The sequence below is a fragment of the Cyprinus carpio genome, chromosome B11 (assembly GCF_018340385.1).
Source record: "Cyprinus carpio isolate SPL01 chromosome B11, ASM1834038v1, whole genome shotgun sequence".
Taxonomy (NCBI): Eukaryota; Metazoa; Chordata; class Actinopteri; order Cypriniformes; family Cyprinidae; genus Cyprinus; species Cyprinus carpio.
The window spans coordinates 9,620,554-9,645,928 of NC_056607.1; the positions used below are offsets into that span (position 1 = coordinate 9,620,554).

At 40.7% G+C, this 25,375-nt stretch overlaps 1 protein-coding gene across 1 annotated transcript in view; it reads left to right on the forward strand.

Moving 5' to 3' along the window:
* The first annotated feature begins 4,986 nt into the window (after positions 1-4,986).
* Positions 4,987-25,375, forward strand: part of cacna1da (calcium channel, voltage-dependent, L type, alpha 1D subunit, a) — a 100,920-nt gene continuing 80,531 nt past the window's right edge. Inside the window, 3 exon segments of the mRNA XM_042733812.1 lie at positions 4,987-5,244; positions 7,605-7,977; positions 10,440-10,545. Coding sequence (XP_042589746.1) covers positions 7,754-7,977; positions 10,440-10,545 — 330 coding nt within the window. The 5' untranslated portion in view covers positions 4,987-5,244; positions 7,605-7,753.

Genomic DNA, 25,375 nt, shown 5'->3' on the forward strand with positions numbered 1-25,375 from the left:
ATCAATGTGAGCGAAGTCCTAGGGATATATTAAAAAACACACAGATGCTCCAACACATACAAAAGCAGCGCAGCACTTAGAGTGCAAACAGACCGAAAGCAAATATGCAGACTCATATGAATGTTTTCATGTTAGTGCATTCAGACACATATGGGAAAAACATGCCCACATTTCACTCACTATATATTTATGTGTGTGTTTGTGTGTGTGTGTGTGTTGTGTGAGAGTGTGTGTAAAATATCATGGCAATTATTTATTTCTTTTATCTTCATATACTATCATTTAATAAATAATTTTTTTTTGTAATAACAGTGATTTTTGCATTATTATGAAGTCCTAAAACAGACTTTAAAATATAATTCATGTTGGGTTTTTTTTTTTTTTTTTTTTTTTTTGTGAATATATATAACCCATATTTTTGAGAGGTTTTGTGAGCTTTATAACACAAGCAGCCTATGCTACTGAGACTAACTTGATTTTAATGCCAGATGCTCCTTGAGGGGTGATTCTGTTCCTTGGTGCTCACTCGATTCCCCATAAAACACTGTGTGGTTGCTACAGTGACATACAGTAGCACTTAGCCTCAGCACCCAAAGGGGAGGGGTGGTCAGCTGTCAGTCATCTACAGCTGTCAATCACTCAGACTGCAGCCAACTAGGTGGAAGGATTGCGTGCTACACCCTGATGGGACATGACGGAGCAGAGGAGTTTTGTTGTGTGTTATTTTTCATTAAAAGGTTAGTTTTGAAGGGAAGTGAGAGGAAGTGATTGGAATTGTTTGAAATAATGGGAAGTTAAATCTCATAAAGAAGCAAAACAGATGCTTGATAAAGAGATAGGCAGAGTGAGTGATGGGAAGTAAGGGTTTTTTTAGTGATTCTGGGAGTGAGATATATGCATGTATAGACTGGGAGTGAGTGATATTAAGTTCTGTTCTCACTTCAACACACACGCACACACACACACACACTATACAGAATGACACAATCATATGAGAAATAAAAGCTTTTAAGGGCGACAACTGTAAAAAACCATGTAAATAATACAGCAAGTCTCATGTCAACCTCATCAAATTGTATTAGTTGACCAGCAGACAAAAATATAAGAAAAGGTCCATGTATGTCATGTATTAATTTCAAAATTAAGCAGTACAACTGTTTTCAACATTGATAAATGTTTCTTGAGCAAATCAGCATATTAGAATGATTTCTGAAGGATCATGTGACTGAAGTAATGAAGCTGAAAATTCAGCTTTGCCATCACAAGAATAAATTACATTTTGCATGCCTTGGTGAACATAAGAGACTTCCTTAAAAAAAAAAAAACAATCAAAATCCCCAAACTATTGAATGGTTTTGTAAGTTTTATCACTTTGAAATGCAAAAGCACTCTTCTCTTCAAAAAAACAACAACAAAAAAACACACAATTGAAGGTACAATTTTAACATCGCTGACTCTCACAAAACAAGTGTTAATTGCTTGAAGAGAAACACAGCATGCTGTTGGTAGTGATAGTGGTAAAGAACACCGTGACACAAGCGTGGCTCTCACTGCTGCCAACAACAGATACCTCTGATGCTACACGAGCTTCACTTCTCCAGTCAGCAAAGCAAGCACCTGTGATGATTGATGGTATTATGTTATGAAGTCAGCAAGACAAACAGGGATGAAGAAGAGAGACACAGAAGGATAGTAAGAGAAAGAGACACAAAAAAGTGTTAAATTGGTGTCATTATATATGCATTATATATATATATATATATATATAATATATATATATATATATATATATATATATATATATAGAAAAAAAAAATTTGTCCAACGCTAATTTAATATACCTAGCATTTTATGTATTAAAAAAATTACATAAATAAATAAAATAAATAAATAAATAAATATTTTTATTCTTTTTGCATGATTTGTCAAATTTATAGCTTAAATTGGACATTAACCCAGCAACTGACAAAGGTTTGATAAACGGGAAAAACATTTATGGAAATGATGGCAGATATACTCATACTTTGTTAAAAAAATTGTATTTGTTTATAAATTATATTTACATATTAATAATATAAATTACAAATATATAAGTAATAAATATAATATTTTCACAAAATACATTTTGAAATGTTTGAGTCATTCTTGTGTTAATTATTAAGACTATAATTATCAATATGATCTATAGAGAAAAAAATGTCAATAATCAAGATTTTTAAATACACTTTATCCATTTTATAAAAGATTTTTATAATAGATTATAACAGGTACACTGAAAAAATCTGTTTGATATCCTTTGACAAACTTTGAAACAAATAATAATAAAGAAACAGCTAAAATAGAGCGAAAGTAACACATTCAATTAAATGTGGAATTTAAAAAGACTGACAAAATAAATACATTTTCAATAATCTTTGTTTTATCTACAGCGTCAAAAAATCCTCAGCGTAGCTGAAGTTGAGGGTCTGAGGAAACAATCTATGCTCAAAACTTATTTGAAAAGTACAAACAATAAACAATGAAGGCTTGTTAAAAAAGCTTTTAAGAAAATATTTATGTGGCCCTAAACATAAATAAAATCTGTTAGTTTCTATAAAAATCACCCCTGTGAGGTTTTTCTTTTTAACATTTCTGTTTTCTCCAATGTACAGTATAGGCACAAGTCATGTGACAATGACAGGAAGAAATTGTGAATGCTGATTGGCTGAAATACCTAAATGAGGCATTTAATTATTAAAGTTGCTTCAGGGGGAAACAATTATATCTGTTAGACAGGTAAGTGGACACCGTTTGTAAATCTATCCCGGTCTCACAGCGAGCCCGAGGCCTGCCTGACCCTTTCACCGGTCACATCAGAAAAACACATGGACTTTACTACAGCTTCATCATGGGTTTTCTGACAACATTTTATCAGATTCATAAAAGCATCCTTCCCAAAGGTGAGCTAACACTGCTGTAATCGATAACATTTCTATAGTATTTATTGCTCAAAGTTTATGGATTGTTGAATTTAAGGATTAATCATAAAGAGATACACCTATAAACAGCAGTTTGTACATGTACAGAATACAGCTACGTTGTAAAGCAATCACATATAAACTATATGTAGTAGTTTTGTTAAGCAATTTCTTTTATTTTATATGTATTAGTTGTTGTAAATGACTTTATTTGTTTTCTATAATGTGATTGATTATTATGTTGTTTGCTTGGTTGTATGAATTGAGATTTTATGACATGACTGGTAATGTGAGAGATGGTTTGAGTTTCTGAGTAGAGCAGGTGGTGAGCAGATGCTGTCTTTCCTAAAGATGGCTGAGAGTTTGAACTGTTGCATGAAAAGAAACATTACAGGATCATCCTTCGATCAAGGTTGATCGGCAATAAATGTATTAATGAACGTGCCTGAATAAATGATTATTGACTGCAGTGGAGCAGAATTAAGCCTATATCACTGTCCTATTTGCTGTTTGTGTTTGCTACACTCCAGAAATAATAGGTTCACCTCTCATATATTAGATTCACCTCTAATAATATGTTCTGTTTTCTTTTTGTGTTTTATATATTTTTTTATTATTAAACGTCAGAAATATTCTATAATGTAAATGATTACTCTGAAAAGGGAAGTCCAAATACTCTCTTAGCTCTAAAGATAAGTTTTTTAAAGTCCTAAATTTTCAGCTCATGTTTTTAAAGGCTTTCAGTTATATTGCCTTGTATTTTTATTAGATTTTTTGTGATTTTTTTTAGATTTTTTATTTTTTTTTTAGGATTTTTGTTTTTAATGTGTTTTTGTATGTGGCATGTTGAGAGGAAATTGATAATCCTTGGATTTTAATTGTATTTAAATAGTAATAAATAATATGTCACAATCACTGAAAATAGGATAACATATTATTATTATTATTATTAATAATAATAATAATAATAATAAATACATGTTGCTCTATTGTGTACTGTATTGTGTATGTGAGAAGCTTTTTTCATTATTTTTTTCTTTCTTTGTGTCTGTTATTGTGTCGGGTTTGATGTTCGATTAGGGATTATTGTTTTTTTGATTCTTTTTTTATTGCAGTTCTTATTGAAGATTCGGTCGAACCGATTCGTATGGACTGACTTTGAGTAAAATCCATAGACTGTAAAAACAACAACAACAACAATACTAACATACTATTTTTCATAAGTGTCTTTATTGTTGGAAAAATAAATTTGATTTTTTTCATTAGTGTGTTTATTGTTGGAAAAATAAACGTCTTTATTGTTGGAAAAATAAACACAACATGTTACGAAGTCCCATACATGTATTTATATTTGCTGATAATTATGCTCAGTCAAACAAACGATATTCCTTTGACAAACAGGAATAGGCCTATATAGTGAGTGAATCGAGACGAGAGCAACATCTCACCTGTGCACATTCATCCTCCACTCCTTTGTTATGGAAAATTCATATATGAACCTAGGCTACTTTTTAAAAAATAATGTGAAAACATTATTATTCACAAAACTGATAATATGTGTAGCTACATCACGGAGACGTCTATGTGACGTCTGCATTTACATCTGGAAGACATTTTTAGAGTGTTTGCTCTTCTGCAATACGTTCCTTTTACAGTAGATGTCAAATAGACGTGTATTAGATGTCTTTAAAATGTTTATGATTCAGAATGTATGTAAAACTGACATCTTAGAGACGCCTGTCAGATGTTTGTACACAACACATGCTTTCTTTAACAGACATCTTGCAGACATAAGTGTGCTATCTGGGATAGTAGCCTATTAATATTCATCTTAACATAATGTGAACAGCAACTTTTGTTAACAGCATTTTTGCTACCAATACTGTAGCGATAAATATAACAAAAAAGAGAAGTAAAATAAAAATTTGGGAAATGGGTGTTTTTTGATGTGGTATTAAGAAATGGTAAATTTAAACTTTGGGATTTGATTGATGGTTAAGGTGGTTTTTTGATATGGTATGCTCGGTTTGTGCGTGCACAACCAAAGGGGGAGTTCAGCTCATTTCACCGTTCACCGACGCCGCGTGACGCTTAAACACGGGCAGCGCGCGCCGAACGCGAGGAAGCTCTCGCGCTCTCTCACGCGCAAAATAGCGAATGCATACTGATGAATTTGAATTTACCGTGTCAGATCGGACCTGAGCGTTTTAATCGATGTCGGAGTTTTATCTCTGGATATAAGCCGAATCACCTTCCTCCTCAGCTGAAAGGAAAGACCTCATCAAAGGTATGACAGTCACGCAGCGGCCTGGCGCGTTTCGAGTTAAAATGGATCTTTTTAAACAAATGATGGAGTGCACTTGTTCTGCGTCCGAGTCAGAGCTGAAAAGATGCTGATGATGCTGATGCAGAGGATTTTGCGCTCGTTTTGGTCTCGTTAGACCTTTGATGTTGTCACTGCTTGTCATAATCAGGCGTTTTTTAAAGAAATGAACAGTCGGTGACAATAAAGACGCATCTCAGCTGTTGCAACTGGGCTTCATTGGCATCATTTAAAGAAAGACAGATTTGGCTGCAATGGAATATTTCATTTTTGAGGAGAAACGTTAGAGTCACGAGCCTCTCTATCTATACGCATGTATGTCATCATATATATGCATTATGCATCTACATGCATCCTTGCCACGCGATGTCAGAATGACAATATGTGTCATTTTTCCACAAGATAGTTTAAACGTCAATGTTTGTCAAGTTTTAGTGTGCTATTAGTATTAGATTGTTATGGTTATGTATTTATTTTTCGTTTTACATCATGTATGACGTTGTGTTATCGTATAGCCTATATAATATATGAGCATGTATTGAGAAGGATACAGTGCACTTAATGTGCTATATCATTAGTGTGAAGATTAACATTTATTGTATTGCCTATCCAATGACAGCATAGCATTGGCTTTGGTTTTGTTTTGTGTTTAGTTTAGATGTGTTGTGTTTTGTTTTTACGATGGGATGGAAGTGATTTGATTGAAGTGTATTGTGTAGATGTGATCTTTCCATGCATGTCTTCATTTCCTCTGCAGGGCCTAGTGGTTCAAGGACTCTGATGCATATGAGTGACATTTGTGGATTCCATGAGCCTTGATGTGTGCTTTTTGCTTGTATTTGAATGCAGAGCATGTGTTTTTTTTTTTTTTTTTTGCTGTTGTTTGCTTATAATGTGTTTTATGTTGGGATGTTGGCAGTGTTATTCTCTGCCACAGTGCATCTTTTTGCAGGCAGGTTTTCATTGGGTCACACTACGCACATTGATTTTTCCACAGGCTGTAACTTTTTTTATTTATTTTTTTTGTGACAGTATCCTAATAATACCTCTGTCATTTAAGAGGCATGTTATGCTGCCCTAGTTTAGTTTGTTGAGAAATCGTAGTAACCTGTACAATAATGATATTTTTAGTTTAAAACTGGCACGTGTGCACCATAACCTTGTTGCACTATATTAGACATTTCAATATTGGATGCTCCTGGTTTTGTGGCAAGACAAGGATGCTGTGTTTTGTCATGACGTGATGTAGCAGTTGAAATATATAGAATCAAAGGTAACACTTTATAATAAAGTTCCATTTGTAAGTAGTTGTTAAACATGAGCTTTTGTTTAGTTTTTAGAATTTATTAATGTATAGTTTTAAATGCTATTATTATTGAATGTTGTGTTTTTTAATATTATTGTTTGAATTGTTTTTAAATTGCATTTCTCATTGTTAATGCATTAACTAACGTTAATTAATGGGACCTTATTGTAAAGTGTTACCGATTGAAGAACAAGATTTAAGTGACTTTAAGTCAAATAACGACCTAATCTTTTGTCTAATGAATGCTTTTTACATTTCCTGGGTTGTCAAAAGCAGAGGCTGCATAGCTGGTTAAAGCGCTATAGATTATAACTTCTATAAATTAAAACAAATACACTTTTTTTTGTTCACGTTTGCTCCAACAGCAAAGGAAAATAAAAGCATGCTTGTGCTTCTATGGCTTTCCAAAAGAGGTAAAAAATATCAAAAGATTATGTTGGTCAAAAGAGAAAAATGAATCTTTATATTAAAAAACAAGCACATAGCAGCGCTAAACAGTTTTCTGTAATTAAATGCCAAGGTAATATAACTCAAAGTGTTATAAATGTACATTAACTAAAAATAAATAAATAAATAAATAAAAACAGCTTTGCTATATTTATGTTATTAACAGAAAACACATCACCACAGTCTGTGAAAACGGTCCATCCTCAAACAAAACTATCATATGGCTTTATAGAACCTTGAATATAGTGCATGAGTCGTATGGACTACCGTTATGGTAATTTTGACGTGAAATGGAGTAAATAAGGACATAATTTTCATATTTAGATTAACTATTGCTTTTAAATATAGAGGTTCTTTTGGTGCCCACGTCTTTTAAGCTCTGTATTGCTCGCAAACCTTGGTTGAGACACTGGCCTTTTAGACCCAAAGACATACTGTATGCATCTTTTAGTCCTGCGCCCACATTGTTGCATAATATAATGTAGCAGTGAAGGAAGTCACTGCAAAGCCTCCCACTATATTCTCTGCGCTTTCTTGTTTTCTCTCTAACTCTCCTATCTGTCTTTCACAGAGGCAAATTATGCCAGCAGTACCAGAGTCGCTGTCTCTGGTGACGTGCCAGCCTGTTGGTGAGACCCTTTGCTCCAGCGCCCACCCCTGTGCCCTCTCCCCTGGCAGGCCCATGCTGGTGGACGCCCCACTCAGGCCCACGCCCGCACCATGAGCGCCAACGGCCCTGCTGCGACTCCTGCCGCGCCCCCCGCAGCCTCTGTGCCTGTATCGTCAGTGGTACCGGTCGGCTCGCTGGCCCAGAAGAAGCGGCAGCAGTATGCCAAGAGCAAAAAACAGGGTAGTTCGGCCAACACACGGCCGCAGAGAGCTCTCTTCTGCCTCAACCTCAACAACCCCATCCGCCGGGCCTGTATCAGCCTCGTGGAATGGAAGTATCCTTTAATGTGTGTCAAACATTGGGACTGATTCATATCAAGGCCATTGGGGTGTTTAAAATGTTCTTATATCCAAGTTTAAAGGAGTTTTTCCCCCAAAATGATAATTTTGTCACCATTTACTCGCCTTTGTGTTGTTCCAAACCTGTGTGACTACTTTTTTCTCTCTTTTTCCACACAATGGAGGTCAAAGTTGTTTAGACCCCAACTTTCTTTAAAATACTTAGTCTTTCACAGAAGAAAAATATGCTTGATGGTAAAAATTTTGAGCACTTTGGCTTTGTGGTGCTATCAGAACATTGCTGTTTGACTATATCCACCCAATGGTGGTAGCCCTTACGAAAATTAACTGTGGTTTTACAATAAATAAAACCAAAAAAGCATGGTTAGGTAAACCATGTTAAACACAAAATAACTGTGGTTTTGCTACACTGACCATAGTTTAAAGGGTTAGTTCACCCAAAAATGAAAATTAGGCTGTGTTGTACTCACCCCCGAGGCATCCTAGGTGTATATGACTTTCTTCTTTCAGATGAATCCAGTCGCAGTTATATTAAAAATTTTTTTTGGAGCTGTTTGGTTGTTGCATTCCTTCAGTCCAAAAGACGTGAAATAAAAAGCACCCTTCCGTAAAAAAAAAAGTGTCTCACACGGCTCCGGGGGGTGGGGGGATGCGTTTTTATAATAAAAATATCCAAAAATTTTCAAAACGTAATAATCACTTGAATCTAGCCTGCGCTTACTGTTGTAAACTAAGCAGTTCCGGGAGCATGATGTATGAGGTCAGCATTGCGTATGTACCAGTGAGTGTTGTGAAAACCAATGTGTGACGAGAGGGGCGGGGCCGAGAGGCGTGGGAACGGAGTGAGGCCGGTGGAGTAAATTTTAATGCATGACACCTGCGCCACTCACCGGTCTCGAGTCCCACGGAGGAGCACCGGAAGGATAAAAGGAGGAATGATGACAGTGAAAGACGAGAGAGAACCAGGCCTGGATTTTATTTTGTGTTTTGTTTCTGTTTGTGTGCGACAGGCGTCCGCGAGGGGCTTTCGTGCTCTTTTGTGTTTATGTTATCATTAAAGTTTTTGTTTAAATGTTCACCGGTTAGCGCCTCCTCCTTCCCGTGACTACGAACTTTGTTACACAACGTTTGTTTACAGGATCAAAAGAAGCTCGTGATCTCCGGTAGAAGCTTGTCTGGTGGTCTTTATTAGAGAGAAGCTGTGTTCCCTGCAGTGAGAAACACCTTAATCTCAAACGCAAGTCAGCGTGTGTAGCTGAGCTTTGAAAAGAACATCTGTTCCCCGGCTCTACGGGAAGATAAAGGAGCCATGGCTTCCAGGCTGTAGATTTCAGATTCATCTCTTCGAGAGAGGATGTATAGCCTAGAATGTCTAATTTTTTTTTAAGCTGCATATTGGTTTTATACAATATAATGTACAGTGAAACAAGCATTGCAGGTGTTAACATTTGTGTTAAAATGTGTTGTGTAGAAATATGTTAACCTAGCGCTGAGATGCTTGTTTTTGTTATGGGGTGTAATGTGAAGTTCAGAGAGAACTTCCCCTGAATGGCGCATAATCCAACATTTTAGTGTCCTAGCTCATGGCCTAATAAGAGTATTAAGCAGCGTAAAATTAGAACATTGCATTGGATTTAAAAAAAAAAAAACGCATTAAGTGTAAAGTGAGACGCAACCCAGAATGTAGCATAAAATGTATCCTTGACACACAAAATTAGGCACTTTTGTGAAGGCAGAGGATGGATTTATATGAATGACTGTCAAATATTTTATGTAGACTGCAGCATTTTCAGGTCCTCTGACTCACACCAGTATTATTTACATTTTGTATGTCTCACTTGCAGGAAAGCAGAGCGACTGAGTCAGTGCTGTTGTAATGGACTTTTTACTGTTAAACCGCATGCAAGTAGCTACTCACTGCTATTTATTTACTTCTGACCCTTTTGAGCAATCACAAGATGAGATTTAGCTCGGTCAGTTGAATAATAAAGATGTACAGCTCAACAGGGGCCAGTGTGACCGTTTCAGGCCAGTTGATGCAACATAGTCCACGATCATTGAATAATTAGATGATATATGTTTTTATGCCTTGTAAAATTTTGTTTTCTGTGATGTTTTGAATATTGTTTGTGAATTAAATATCACCAAGGAAATATAGGTACTTGTCAGCGAAGGTGAAGTTTTGTTGAAATTACAAAAAATAAAAACAAATCAGCAATCTTATACCATAATTGTAATAATACATAGGGCTTATACAAAACATAAATGTTTTTCAGAATGTGTTGTCATATTTAAGTATTAATTATATATGTTAAACTTTCTCTTGATTTTCTGTTTTTTTATTTTAAATGTCATATTTAAATATGTATATATATATATATATATATATATATATATATATAATTGCTTAATCATTTTTGATTCACTCTCATCTCAGGCCATTTGATGTCTTTATATTGATAGCGATTTTCGCCAACTGCATGGCCTTAGCTGTATACATCCCCTTTCCCGAGGATGATTCCAACTCAACCAACCATGACCTGGTGAGTAAATAGCTTCAACCTTTTGACCTTTTAGCATGTTCCAGTCTGACCCCTGGTATGACCCCAAACCCAAACCTCACATTAACTGTTGTTTGCATCTGAAGATGGGTCTCCGGTCAAAGAGCCTCTCCTAAGGGACGGGTATTTCATTGTTTAATGGAGACTAAGCTCCGCCCTTTTACATTTTAATGGTGTGCAGGTGTCATTTTAGTTTTCGAATTTCATATTGAAGTCTTGTGGCTTAAAGACCCCCTGTGGTGAAAATCAAGTTTTTTTTACATGTCGGTCTGCTGTTTTTAATATGCTTAAAGACAAACCATGTGCAAATTCATCAGTAAACACCATTGCTGAGTATTTTCTCCTTGAAATCCAGTGTAGCAAAGATGTGGTTTGAAATCACCTGTTTCCTATGTCACAAACATGTACCCAATCCTGTTAACTTGTAGGGCAGGACTTTTCATATCATTAGCAAAGTGTTTCTACATATGGATGTTGAGTTTTGGAAGGTAGCTCTCTGAGATGGCGAACAGGAGCATGGTTTGCGTAACATTTGTAACACAATATTAGCTGTTTGATAATTTATTTTGTGGTAGGAGTAATACTGTTTATACATTTGTGACAGAAAAATACTTAAAAAAAATTAAATGGGGTTTGGATGGCACCAGGTGGCTGTTTGTGGTATAACACCTAAACAAAATTGCATAGTATTTTAGTATAGTACATAGTACAATTTTTTTTATATATATCAACTTCAAATTTGGAACACAACTTATTTAGACATATGGCTTTAATTTTATGGCAATTTGGATTAAAACCTATTTTGTAAAATATTTGTTTTATATAAAATTATATAAAAATAGTACAGTACATTTTCTTTACAGTAAATTTAAACTTCTGTAACTTTTTTCCTTTCATTTTTTTGATTTCACTTCTGCAATAATCTGCTGATTGTCTTCTTTTAAAAGTGACCAACCTTATTCAAAAGCGTTCATGAATTATCACAGTTTTAGTTTGAATAGTGCATTTTCATATCTTTGTTAAAAAAGGAAAGTTAAGAGGTTAGAAAATGTCCTGGCTCTTCCAGTCTTTATAATGGCACTGAATGGGGACTGAGATTTTGAAGCCCAAAAAACTGTGTCCATACATCATAAAAAGTGCTCCACGTGGCACCAGGGGGTTAATAAAGCCTTCTAAAGTGAATAAATGTGTTTGTGTAAGAAAAATATCTATATTTAAAACTTTATAGACCGTAATCTCTAGTTTCCGTTAACTGTTGTAAGCATGTTCACTAGAGAGTGGCGTTCCAGCGGATGGCAAATACAGAAGCACAGAGGAGAGAGCAAAACAAAACACCGGTCACAAATTAGAAGTACAAAATGAGGATTTGTAAAGAAAAAGTTTGAACGGTTTAGAGTAGTGCTTACGCTACACCTGTGTCCTACATCATCCGCTGGACACCACTCTCTCATGAATGCATGTACCAGTTAGCAGTGATGTCTTTTTTGGGTACGTTAACCTTTTTGTATTTTGGAGTGAATGGTGTTTTTATGTCGAGGGACATATGGGGTCTCACTTGGGAGGCCAATCATCTCTGAGTTTAAGAGAAAACGCCAATGAAAATTGGCTAGTGGATTTAACATACCTGAGCCACTCCCTGTGCCTACGGGTATAAATAGGCGACAGGTGCATCCACTCATTCAGGTTTTACGCTGAGGAGCCGAGAACGTGTCCCGGCAACAGCGAATGGTTCAAGGTTGTGGCATGGGGACATAACGTCTCCGTTCCCTCCATCAGGGAACGAGGGTTACGTACGTAACCGAGGCGTTCCCTATCTGTCGGTCACTACGAGTTATGTCGAACGACATATGGGGTCCTATGGAAAAACGCCACAACCTGAACACCGTCACAACCCTGTGGCGCTGCAATTGTCGACAAGCCGCAGCGTGTCACAAAAGCTACGCTTAAGGTCGTGACCTTCCCAAAGCCCCAGCGCAAATTCACTGACCTTGGTACCGAAGGGGACCAAAAGGGTGAGTACATCGCTGCTGGAGAAGGCCATGCTGCTGTTCCGTCCACAAAAAGTTTTTGGAAGGGATTTCAACCTTCAGTGAAAGATTGCTTCAAATCTTCCCTATTTGTTCTTTCAGCTTGGCAGAACGATGGGGAAGCGAGCCTTAGGGAAAAGGTCGCTACGGAGACCACATCCTACCCGTAGGGAGGTGACATGTGGAGATACTGATATGGACTGACCCAGGGGGGCAGTACTACATATGGAATGGGTCTCTGAGGCAGGTCCTACCTTGGAGTAGGGATGGAACAGCTGCCAGAAGAGACTGACAGAGCGGGTCTGTCAAGGGAAGACACGGGTTTACCAAGAGGGAAACCTTACCGTGGAAGAATACACATATGGGATTACCCGTAGGGAATCAAGCCATATGGACACCTAGCCCAGTACAGGGGCTGACCGGAACTCCGGGCATGCTAACACCAGTACTGGGCCTGGCGCCAGACTGCTCCGCCAAGTCTGACCGCCGAGGGTGCTGGAGGATGCTCGACCAGGGTACACCAACCGGGGAACTCTACTGGGAGAAGAAAGGCGCTCGCATCCCCGTGTTAGGGGGAATGGCGCAGCAAGCGTGACACCGAGCCAGTCCTTCCCGCCAATTACCTGTTACCCAACACACGGGAAGAAACTGGGTCTACACGAAGGTTGTAAAACCTCACAAAGGTGTTAGGTGTCGCCCAGCCCGCAGCTCGACAGATGTCTGCCAGAGAGGCGCCGTGCGCCAGCGCATAGGAGGAGGCCACACTCCGTGTGGAGTGGGCCCTCACCCCCAGGGGGCACGGCTCGCCTTGGGAATGGTACGCCAAGGCGATGGCATCCACTATCCAGTGGGCCAACCTCTGCTTGGAGACAGCCTTCCCCTTCTGCTGACCTCCAAAGCAGACCAGGAGCTGCTCAGAGCTTCTGAAGCTCTGGGTGCGGTCCACGTATATGCGAAGCGCTCTTACGGGACACAGCAACGCCAAGGCTGGATCTGCCTCCTCCAGGGGTCAGCGCTTGCAGGTTCACCACCTGGTCTCGGAAGGGAGTGGTAGGAACCTTGGGCACGTATCCAGGCCGGGGTCTCAGGACAACGTGAGAGTAGGCCGGCCCGAACACAAGGCACTCTTCACTTACCGAAAATGCTTGGAGGTCCCCGACCCTCTTGATGGAAGTGAGTGCGACCAGGAGCGCTGTCTTGAGAGACAGGAACTTAAGCTGGACTGAATCTAGCGGCTCAAAGGGACCCCTCTGAAGTCCAGCCAGAACAATAGAGAGGTCCCAGGAGGGAATCAGGGGTGTCCTAGGAGGATTTAACCTTCTGGCACCCCTCAGGAACCTAACGATCAGGTCATGCCTCCCCATGGGACCGGCCGTCCACTGCATCGTGATGGGCTGCAATGGCAGCCACATACACTTTCAAGGTGGAGGGTGACAGCCTACGCTCCAACCTTCCTTGCAGGAAAGAAAGCACGACTCTGACCGAGCATCTCCGGGGGTCTTCTCGGTGAGAAGAACACCAATTCGTGAACAGACTCCACTTCAGAGCATAGGCCTGCCTCGTAGAGGGGGCTCTAGCCTGAGTGATAGTGTCTACCACCGCCGGTGGCAGATCACTTAGGTCTGCCGCGTCCCATCCAGAAGCCACACGTGGAGGTTCCAGAGATCTGGACGCGGGTGCCAAATGGTGCCCAGCCCCTGAGAGAGGAGGTCCCTCCTCAGGGGGATGCGCCAGGGAGGGGCTGTCACGAGGAGCATGAGTTCCGAAAAACCAGGTCCGGGTGGGCCAGTAAGGCGCAACCAACAGGACCTGTTCCTCGTCCTCCCTGACCTTGCACAGTGTCTGTGCGAGCAGGCTCACTGGGGGAAACGCATACTTGCGTAGAGCCCGAGGCCAGCTGTGTGCCAGTGCATCCGTGCCCAGGGGGGCCTGGGACAGGGAATAGTACAGCTGGCAGTGGGAGGACTCGTGGGAAGCAAACAGATCTACCTGGGCTTCCCCGAATCGACTCCAGATCAGCTGGACCGTCTGGGGATGGAGTCGCCATTCCCCAGGGAAAGTGAGCTGTCGTGAGAGCGCATCGGCTGCACGATTGAGCTCCCCTGGGATGTGGATAGCGCGCAGCGACTTGAGCCGCGTCTGACTCCAGAGGAGGAGATGGCGGGCGAGTTGAGACATGCGACGTGATCGTAGACCGCCCTGTCAGTTGATGTACGAAACAGCCGCAGTGTTGTCCGTGCGGACCAACACGTGCTTGTCCAGCAACAGCGGCCGAAACCACCGTAAAGCTAGATGCACTGCCAGCAACTCCAGACAGTTGATGTGCCAAAGCAGTCGAGGTCCTGTCCAGGACCCTGAAGCTGCCTGCCCGTTGCATGTCGCGCCCCAGCCCGTTTTGGAGGCATCTGTTGTGACAACAACATGCCGGGACACTTGTTCTAAGGGCACGCCGGCCCGTAGAAAGGCAAGGTCTGACCAGGGGCTGAATTGGCGGCGACACATCGGTGTGATGGTGACACTATGTGTACCGCGGCGCCATGCCCATCTCGGGACTCGGGAGTGCAACCAGTGCTGAAGTGGCCTCATATGAAGCAACCCGAGCGGCGTGACTGGGGGCTGCGGATGCCATATGCCCCAGGAGCCTCTGAAAGTGTTTCAGTGGTACCACTGTCCTGCCTCTGAAGGAACTCAGGCAGTTCAGAACTGACTGGGCACGCTCGATGGTGAGACGCGCCATCATACTCACCGAGTCTAACTCCATACCGAGATAAGAGATTCTCTGCGCAGGGGAGAGCTTGCTCTTCTCTCGGTTGACCTGAAGCCCCAACTGACTGAGGTGCCGGAGCACGAAGTCCCTGTGATCGCACAACTCCTCTCGGGACCGGGCCATAATGAGCCAGTCGTCGAGATAGTTGAGGATCCTGACGCCCACTTCCCAAAGTGGGGCAAGGGCGCCCTCCGCGACCTTCGTGAAGACACGGGGGAGACAGGGAGAGCCCGAAGGGGAGGACCTTGTACTGCCATGCCTGACCCTCGAATGCAAACCGCAGAAACGGTCTGTGACAAGGGAGGATCGAGACATGAAAGTACGCGTCTTTCAGGTCGATCGCTGCAAACCAGTCCTGGGGCTGAACGCATTTGATAATGCGTTTCTGCGTCAACATCTTGAACGGGAGCTTGTGCAGGGCCCGATTCAAGACTCGCAGATCCAGGATAGGTCGAAGGCCACCGCTTTTCTTGGGTACGATGAAGTAAGGGCTGTAAAACCCCGTCCTCATCTCGGCTGGAGGGACCGGCTCGATTGCATCCTTCGCCAGGAGGACAGCAATCTCCTCGCGCAAGACAGAGGCGTCCCGGACTGCCACCGAAGTCTCGAGCACGCCATTGAACTTGGGAGGTCGCCGGGCGAACTGAATCGCGTAACCGAGTCGCACCGTCCGAATGAGCCAGCGTGACGGGTTGGGCAGCGCAAGCCACGCTCCCAAACTCCGTACAAGTGGCACCAAAGGGACAGTCGACATACCCGCAGTGGTGCAGCGATGGGGAGCTGTGTCGGATGGCCCAGAAAGCATCGCGTTCCGAGTCATCACAGCCACACTCCCCGTGTTCCCGGAGGAACTGGCCAGAGACGCGTGGAGAGGCGTTGCGTCTCCGAACCGCGACCTCTTGACCGCTGGCGAAGGGGGGCGTCGTGGGTGAGAATGAGGAGGCAGTGCGTCGCTCATCGTCAACCCACGAGCCTTGCAACTCGGAGGAAAGGGAAATTGCTCTTTTATTGAAAAAGTGGGTGCCGCCGGCCGTTGGACCAGCGGCGGAACAGAAAGAAACGTAAACTGAAGATTCTCCACCCGGCCCTCCTCCGGGGGAGGGGGTGGAGATGTTTCCGCCAACTCCTGAAGAGCAGTCTCCCACATCTCCGAGTTGCCCGTGTCAGGGCCGCTTAGTCGTCTTCCTCGAGGACTTCGCAGCCGGGAGTGACACGGGGGGGCGCGCCGCTCTCCTGCGCGGGGCTCGACGCGCCGGCCTCGAAGAACTCTCAGCACGAGGCGGAGCTGGTGTGGAGGACGCAGGGGGCGCCCACGGCGACGAGCAGGCTGAGGCACTGCCCGCGACGGAATGGTGGCAACCGGAGGATCACGTCGGGGCAAGATGTGTTGGATGGCCTCAGTCTGCTTTTGCACTGCTGAGAACTGCTGGGCAAAGTCCTCGACAGTGTCGCCGAACAGGCCTGCCTGGGAGATGGGAGCATCAAGAAAGCGAGCTTTTGTCGACGTCTCTCATCTCGGCCAGGTTTAGCCAGAGATGGCGCTCCTGGACCACTAACGTGGACATCGCCTTCCCGAGGGACCGCGCCGTGACTTTCGTCGCCCGTAAGGCGAAGTCAGTCGCCGTGCGCAGCTCCTGCATCAACCTCGGGTCGGTACCACCCTCGTGCATTGCTTTTAGCGCCTTGGCTTGATGTACCTGCAGGATAGCCATGGCATGCAGGGCAGAGGCAGCCTGGCCCGCAGCACTGTAAGCCTTGGCAGCCAGAGCCGCCGACAGCTTACAGGCCTTGGACGGGAGACGCGGACGATTCCTCCAAGTGGCGGCGTTTTGTGGGCACAGGTGCACCGCAACCGCTCTCTCCACTGGGGAATGTCCACGTACCCCCTGGCTGCCCCGCCATCGAGGGTGGTGAGGATGGAAGAGGGAGACGAGCGGCTTCTGGCCGTAAAAGGGGCCGTCCACGACTTCGTCACCTCTTCATGCACCTCCGGGAAGAAAGGGAACCGGAGCAGAACGCGGTTGTGAGCCGCGCTCCGCGCCGAGAAACCAATCATCCAGCCGCGAGCGCTCAGGGTTGGGCGGTGTAGTCACCTCCAGCCCGATGCTCACGGCTGCCCGGGCAAGCATGGCTGACAACTCTAAGTCAGATTCGGCAGTGGCGACAACACCCGAGGGGGGCAGCCCCGCCGAATCCTCATCCTCAGAAGCCGATAGCCCATCCCCCGATGCTGCAATCGACATCTGATCCTCGGGCGGTGCACCGAAAGACACGCTGGGGCGCCGTGAGACGGCTCAGCAGAATCAATCGGCAGCCGCACGGGACATGCGCTGCGGGAGGAGGAGTGAGAGGTCCGTGGGGCGTGGCCCGGCGGAGAAGCTCTCACTGTCACCCTCAGATCTCCCCAGAGCGCCAGCCGGCGGTCCTCTGCTCGAGCCAGAGAAACCGGGACGGGTGGCGACAGAGGGGTCTGCTGCACTCCCCTTGTGGAGTGAGAGACGCGATCGCAGCGATGCCATGCTCATACGCCCACAATAGACGCATGAGTCATCCACGAGCGCTGCCTCAGCGTGTTGGACGCCCAGGCACTGCAGACAACGCTCGTGACCGTCAACCCCGCGGACAGGAAACGACCGCATCCAGAAGGACACGGACGAAACGGCATCTTGAAAAAGACGCGAATCGTCCGTGATTTGCTCTTTTAGGAACTGCTCTCTTAGCCGAAGCGCCCAGGGGAATCACTGCTGCAGGGACACCGCTGTAGTGCGCCGTCACGCCGACCAGGAACAGCTCTCCACAACACACAAAGATGAAACGGCTTTGTAGTGATATCCCATCAACTACTCGGCTCCGAAGCAAAAATCTGAATGAGTGGATGCACCTGTCGCCTATTTATACCCGTAGGCACGGGGAGTGGCTCAGGTATGTTAAATCCACTAGCCAATTTTCATTGGCGTTTTCTCTTAAACTCAGAGATGATTGGCCTCCCAAGTGAGACCCCATATGTCGTTCGACATAACTCGTAGTGACCGACAGATAGGGAACTAAAGATTATGGTTTATAAATTTTTAAATATGGATATTTTTTTTTATTACACAAATGAACTGATTGGCTTCAGAAGGCCTTTACCCCCCCGAGCCGTGTGGAGCGCTTTGTATGATGGATGGATACATTTTATTTGCTTCAAAATCTCAACCCCCATTCACTGCCATTATAAAGCTTGGAAGAACCAGGATGTTTTTTTTAATATAACTCTAGTTGTATTCGTCTGAAGGAAGAAAGTCATTTACACCTAGGGTGGCTTGAGGGTGAGTGAATCATTTCACAATCATGCACTGTAAATCGCTTTGGATAAAAGCGTCTGCTAAATGCATAAATGTAAATGTGAATCATGGGGTAATTTTCATTTGTGGTGAACGATCCCTTTAAAAGTATAAAGTGTACATTAAAGCTATTTTGAGGAAGAAACGTTTGAATATATCATATTGATGAGTCAAAGATGAGTTTTAATGGGTAAAATTTGAAACTGAAAGGAGACTTTAATGATATACAGTATATTATTAGTTAAGTTATAGCAAATGAGAACTTTATTTGTCAAGAATTTGCATAATAAAGACCAAATATTGTTAGGAAATCAGGCCGGATTTCAGTTGTTTCATAATATATTTTTCCTTTGAGAACAGGCGAATGAAAGACACACAAAGCCACGGCATTGGAATTATATGTGTATATTCCTGGAAGGACATAGAGGAAAATCTGTCACATTATAATCTCGATGATCTTTTCTGAGAACAGATGCACGCTCAGCTCAGACATTTTCTTTTCAAACTTGGTTCGCTTCCTTTCGACAAACTGCTTCGCTTGTACAGTTCAATTGATCTGATTTTGAACTCTTGAGATAAATGATTTATATTTAGATAAGCGGAGCATTTGGATTGGGTTCGGAGGGGGCGGATGTTCTTCTCTGTGCTTTGGACCTAGAGGACGATTGTGAGTTGAGATAACACAGCTGTTCGATCTTGTGGCGGAGTGCGGCTCAGCACGAGGGCTTCTTGATTTGTGAATAGCTCTCATTGCTACTGGCGTGGTTTAATTTAGTGATTTCAGCAACTCAGACAGGAAAGAGAAATGAGAGGCAGAGATGGTGCTTCCTAGGTTTTTTTTCCCCCTGAAGCATTTTGGGGCTACATTTGATAAAGTGTTTTGCATTGTTTGGCTGAAAACTTAGAGTTTGTATTGAAAGTTTCTTGAAATGTTCAAACTGGGCAGGTGATATTTCTGCTGGACTTCGTTTGTAGTCTTACGAATGCGAACATGCGATCAGTTCAGATTACTGTAAACCTCACAAGCAGGGCATTGTTCTTTTAATGCACATGTGTAACAGCAGTACAGATCAGACAGCCTTGTCGGTTGTTTTCCTCTTGCTTGATTATTTTTTCATGTGCTGTTTGTGATATTTGTTCAGTCTTAGTTTGTATTTGTCATAATCGTGCAGCCCTAATATCGCACAGCAAAATTTCATCAGAATCCCAGCAGGTATGATAACATACATCCCAGGTTGTCTCACACGGATGAGCAGAGGTCATGCTGGGGAGCCTGTAGATACATTAGAGGGTCAGAGATGTTCCAGCAGCCCATATAAAGGTTCGATGATGTTTTTATATTTTATATATATTACTAGATGAATCATTTGTAATGTTGCTGTGTAAAGAATCACCATTAGTTTTGCTCATTCTGAACAAACCCTTTACCTTAAGTCATGCAGTTTACGAATTTTGATGAAATTCACCTGGCTGGTGATAAAATTGATTGAAAAATTCTTAATACTTAAATCATACAGCATATAGACAAAGACACCGAGGGGCAGATTCATGAAACTTTCTTAAAATTCTTTGCTTTTTATCATCTTATTATTCTTCTCTCTTTTTTCTAGACCTTTTTTTTTTTTTTAAGATTATCATAACTTCTTAAAGTTATCTTAACCTTGTCTAAATCCCCATAGGTAAGATGTCTAAGGAATTTAATGGTTTTTTTCAAATATGAAGCATTACAGCATACAGTAACACTAGCTACACAGAATACTTTAATATTACTAGGAATGTTTGATTATAATACAATATATTATTATTAAATAGTTATTATACATATAAGAGTGAGTCAGATGGCACCAAAATTGTCCTTTTCATTTTAAGAAAAATAAAAATAAAAATACAAACAATGTTCTTAAGAATATATTAGAGAACTTTGAAAGAAGAATCTTTCAAGAAATACCCATAGGAACGTTCAATCTTTTTGTATTTTATTTTTTTTTAAGTCACATTTTAGTTTGGGGACCAACTCTCTCTATTAACTACTAACTACAACTTTTGCTTATTAATAGCTAGTAAGGTAGTTGTTACTTATAGGTATGGGATAGGATTAAGGGATCTAGCAGAAAATTGCATTAATATGTGCTTTATAGATATCAATAAACAGCCAATATGCTAGTAAAATGCTTGCTAATAAGCAATTAGTTAATAGTGAGAATTGGTCCTTAAAATAAAGTGTTACTTAATTTTTTTGTGAATCTGGCTCCAGAATGGAGACTTTATTGTAGGTGTTTTTCATAGGCCAGTATCTCATTTTATAATGTCTCTGTTTTTTCCCCTCTTGCCTGCAGTTGTAAATGGCTTGGTAGTTTTTAGAGGTTTTGTGGTATGTGATATATAGTTGAGGGTGGGGATTGATTGGTGGATGTTTGCAGCATATTAGCTCATTGTATAATACTATGCAAATGAATACAGAGACTGTCTATCGCTGGTTTTAGCACCACAGAGAACACCTCACACAGGACTGCATGAGGTTGTGCTGCTTTCAGAGCATGGAGAGCTCAGAAATAGAGTCTGTGTCACAGATCAAGCATTGTTACTGACTAGAAAGCAGGTTGGTAATACTCCATTTCTTCAGCTGAGCTTCAGTTTTAGTTGTGGTTATAGATGCAGCTCATGGGAGGGGGTTTTGGGTTGGGGTTCAGTTTTAGTTTTTGTTGTGTATGAAGATAATGGATTTGTAAGTGTTTTTCAAAGCAAAACTTTTTCACAGAGCACACACAGACCCCACGCTGCCTCTTGTGAACAAAATTCACAGCAGATATTTTTCCAAGGAACTTTTAATGCTGATCTGTAGTGTATTGTTAGACTATATGCAACACTATTGTTCAAAAGTCAGTCAGTTTTTTTTGTTTATTGTTTGTATTTTTTTGTTAGTATTTTTGAAAAGTTATTGTTTTTTTTCACATCAAAAGTTCCTAAAAGTGATAATGTAAAGATTTTATTTCACAAAAGTCAGTCAGTTTTTTCTTATTTATTATTTTTAGTTTTGTGTGAAAAAGGTGTATCAAGTTTTACCAAACATATAATCAATTATTTTTTTTATAATAATTAAGCATCAAATCATCATATTAGAATAATTTCCAAAGGACATGTGACACTGAAGACTGGAATAATGAAGCTGAAAATTTGCTTTGCATCACAGGAATAAATGATATTTTACAAATTGCAATAATATTTCACAATATTACTGTTTCCAGTATACTTTGATCACATAAATGCAGCCTTGGTGAGCATAAATATTTTAAAATCTTACTAACCACAAATTTTCATACTGTCATAAGATGACATTGAATACTGCAGCAGTACAGTATGTGAAATAGGACAGTCCTCCAGTGATTATGTAGTAACCACCTGTTTAATGCCACGCAGTTATTAATAATGTAATGCCTTTTCAGTGTATATTACAGGACCTTTTCATTTGTCATTCTGCCACTGCAGAACTACGGTAACGTCTGCGCTGTGTTATGAGGTGTTTCTGTGCCTCTTTTTTTGCATGAGTTCCTTGTGTATTAGGTGTCTTATTTCTAAGGGACTTCGTTACCCAAAGGTATCAGCTTTCAGTTGGCCTTTCTAGGTGATAAAGGGTTGAGTATTGGAGTATAGAAAGTGAAAACTCTCAAAGGAGTGTTCTGGGTTCAAAACAAGTAAAGCAATGACAGCGTCTGTGATGCACAATACACAGACAATAACTTTGACCTTCTCTCAGTTTACACTAATGCACTTGGAATGAAACTCAATAGGATACGATATTCAGGAAGGTTAAAAACAGTGATGTGAAGTTCAAATTTATTTTCTGTTTTAGGTCAATGAACTGCATATTTGAAATCTAAACAATCTCGACTAAAACTACTGTGTCACAAAAACAGTTTTATGCACTTCTCTCGGCCAGTCAGATTTGAGGGCTAGAAAGAACTATTGTGTGTGTGTGTGTATACAGCATATATATATATATATATATATATATATATATGTGGTGTGTGTGTGTGTGTGTGTGTGTGTGTGTGCGTGTGTGTGTGTGTGTGTATATGTATATGTATATGCAATATGTAGTATTCACAGCGCTTCACTTTTTCCACATTTTATTGTTCAACGTGAAAGAAGTTTGTTTGAAGTCTTTGCAAATGTATTTAAAAAAAGGAAAAAAATATTTTTAATTTTGATAGTAAACCTTTAAACAGTAAACCTTTGTTGTGCAGCTCTTTGTTTGCCAAAAAATAAAAAGGTTTAATTTTCATTTGATTAGGATAACTTAAATTAATGTTTTATGCCTTCATTTGATTACCAGGAAAATAATAATAGTAAAAAAAAAAAAAAAAAAAAAAAAAAATTATTATAATAATATTTTTATAGGGCCCTATTATTGTTTTTTAAAAATAGGACCCTATACAAAAAAGAAAAAAGAAAAAAAAAGAATAGGTTTAAAATAAAGGCCTGTGATTCTTAATTTATTTTTGTTAATTCACCATTTATAAACTGATGTTTAGTAGTCATTTTTTAGAAATATCAATAGCATTTGTATTAAAACTATATTCACTGAATGTAATCAAAAAATTGAGAATTAAACAATTGAAGAAACAAACAATTTTTTAATTGCAGCATTTACAATTTTTAATCCCGATTAATCGCATGATTTTCTGTGATTAATCATATTGTTATGCACAAAATTCAATAATTAATTCAAAAGTAGTGTATTGTGCACTTTTTTCATTTAAAAGTACTGCTATGTGAACAAAAGTACAATAACATTTGGTTTGCAAACACTTTAAACAAATAAGGTGCTTTTATACAGCAGTATTCCTTTTACATAGTAGCAGTTAAAATATTTATTGAAAACCTCAGTTTATAAAATTAATGTAATCAAAATAAATATAGAACCAAAGCTATTTGCCACTGGAAGGGCATTAACTTTTTTATAGAAAATATTTTATAGTTTGTTATAGAAAAACAAGTTATGCTCAGAGTCCAGAGCCTCGATCATAACATAACAGGCACCTTCCGAGTAGAGACCTGCATGATCGCGAGACGTGGTTTGTCTGTATGTGTGTATATATATATATAAACAGATTTGGAACAATGTAGCACTACATCACTTGCTCACCAATAGATCCTCTGCAGTGAATGGGTGCCATCAGAATGAGAGTCCAAACAGCTGATAAATGTATCACAGTAATCCACAAGAAATCCACACCGCTCCAGTCCATCAGTTAATGTCTGTAAGAAAAAAACTTTTAACTTTAAAAAGCTAATAATATTGCTTTCTCCATTGAAAAAGTAGTCTCATCTGAATCAGGAGAGAAATATACACAGATCAAGCATTGTTTGCGAGTGGAAAACAGTCCAAAAGAGTTCTAAACAAATATGAATTGTGATGTGAGAGGACAACAGAGGATGGACTTTTTTCACTCCTGGAAGATATTATGGATTATGGACTCATATTTTTTGCCAGAAACAACAGTAATGCCTTGTGCCTTAATGAGGGATTTGTTTCTTACAAACACAACTTATCTTTTCACAAGATGTTAATTGATGGACTGGAGTCATGTGGATTATTGTGATGTTTTTATTATTCTGACAGCACCCATTCACTGCAGAGGATCCGTTGGTGGTTTCTCCTAATCTGTTCAGATGAACAATCTTGGATGGCCTGAGGGTGAATAAATTACAGCTACTTTTTATTTTTAGGGAAATGTTTTATCCTTTAAATGTAATATTTAGCAAATCTCAAAATAAAAATCTATTTTTATACTGCATAATTTTCCTGACAGCATCATGGCTTGATGTACTGAACCCAGAAGATTCTTTTAAGACATTTAGTTTCATTATTGGTTATTTAGCAGATGCTTCAAGAGACTTATGTGTACATACTGTATTAAAAATGTCATATACTGGAATGCAAGTAGCCTTCATTACTGCATATTAAAACTTATGTATAACTAACTATAAGACTTCTGCTATAAATAGATCATGCGTCAGTTTGCCAGAAAAGGAACATCTTCAGTCGAGTATATGAAAAGCAGTCAACACATGCTAAAGCCCCAAGCTCTTGGTCCACTAATGACGTACCTGCCTGAGTCAAACATTCCCTAGTCAAGTATTCTCTACAATACTTGTGGTTTATGGTTACCCTTCTTTACATACAATATGCCGCTCAGAAATGTTTATTTTGGGGTTTGTGTTTATTGAATAATATTTTGGTACCTTTAAGGTGCACAAGGTGACACAAAGACTCTTTAGACACTCACATTTCTTCATCAGACACAAGCACTGACTCAGAGTCTGGTATAAGGTTATTCCTGACTGTTTCTTGCAGAATATTGAAGGCTCCAGGCAGCTCCTGCTGTGTACAAGCATGCCCTTTTCATGGCCAATAATATTCACATTCTCCAACCTTTCCCATACACACACACACACACACACGTGTCATGTTGTATATCACAATGGAAACCTTACATTCACTTCTGTAATTATTATTACTACACCAGCACGTTACCTCTTGCAGTCATATTTTGGGAATTACTACATGTAAAATAACACTAACATGGTACAGTGATTGTAATGGATGAGTGACATAACATTTCAAGCTGTGACAGCATTGTCCTGCAGTGTGACTGTTTTAAAATGTACTTTTCTAATTCATTTATAATTAT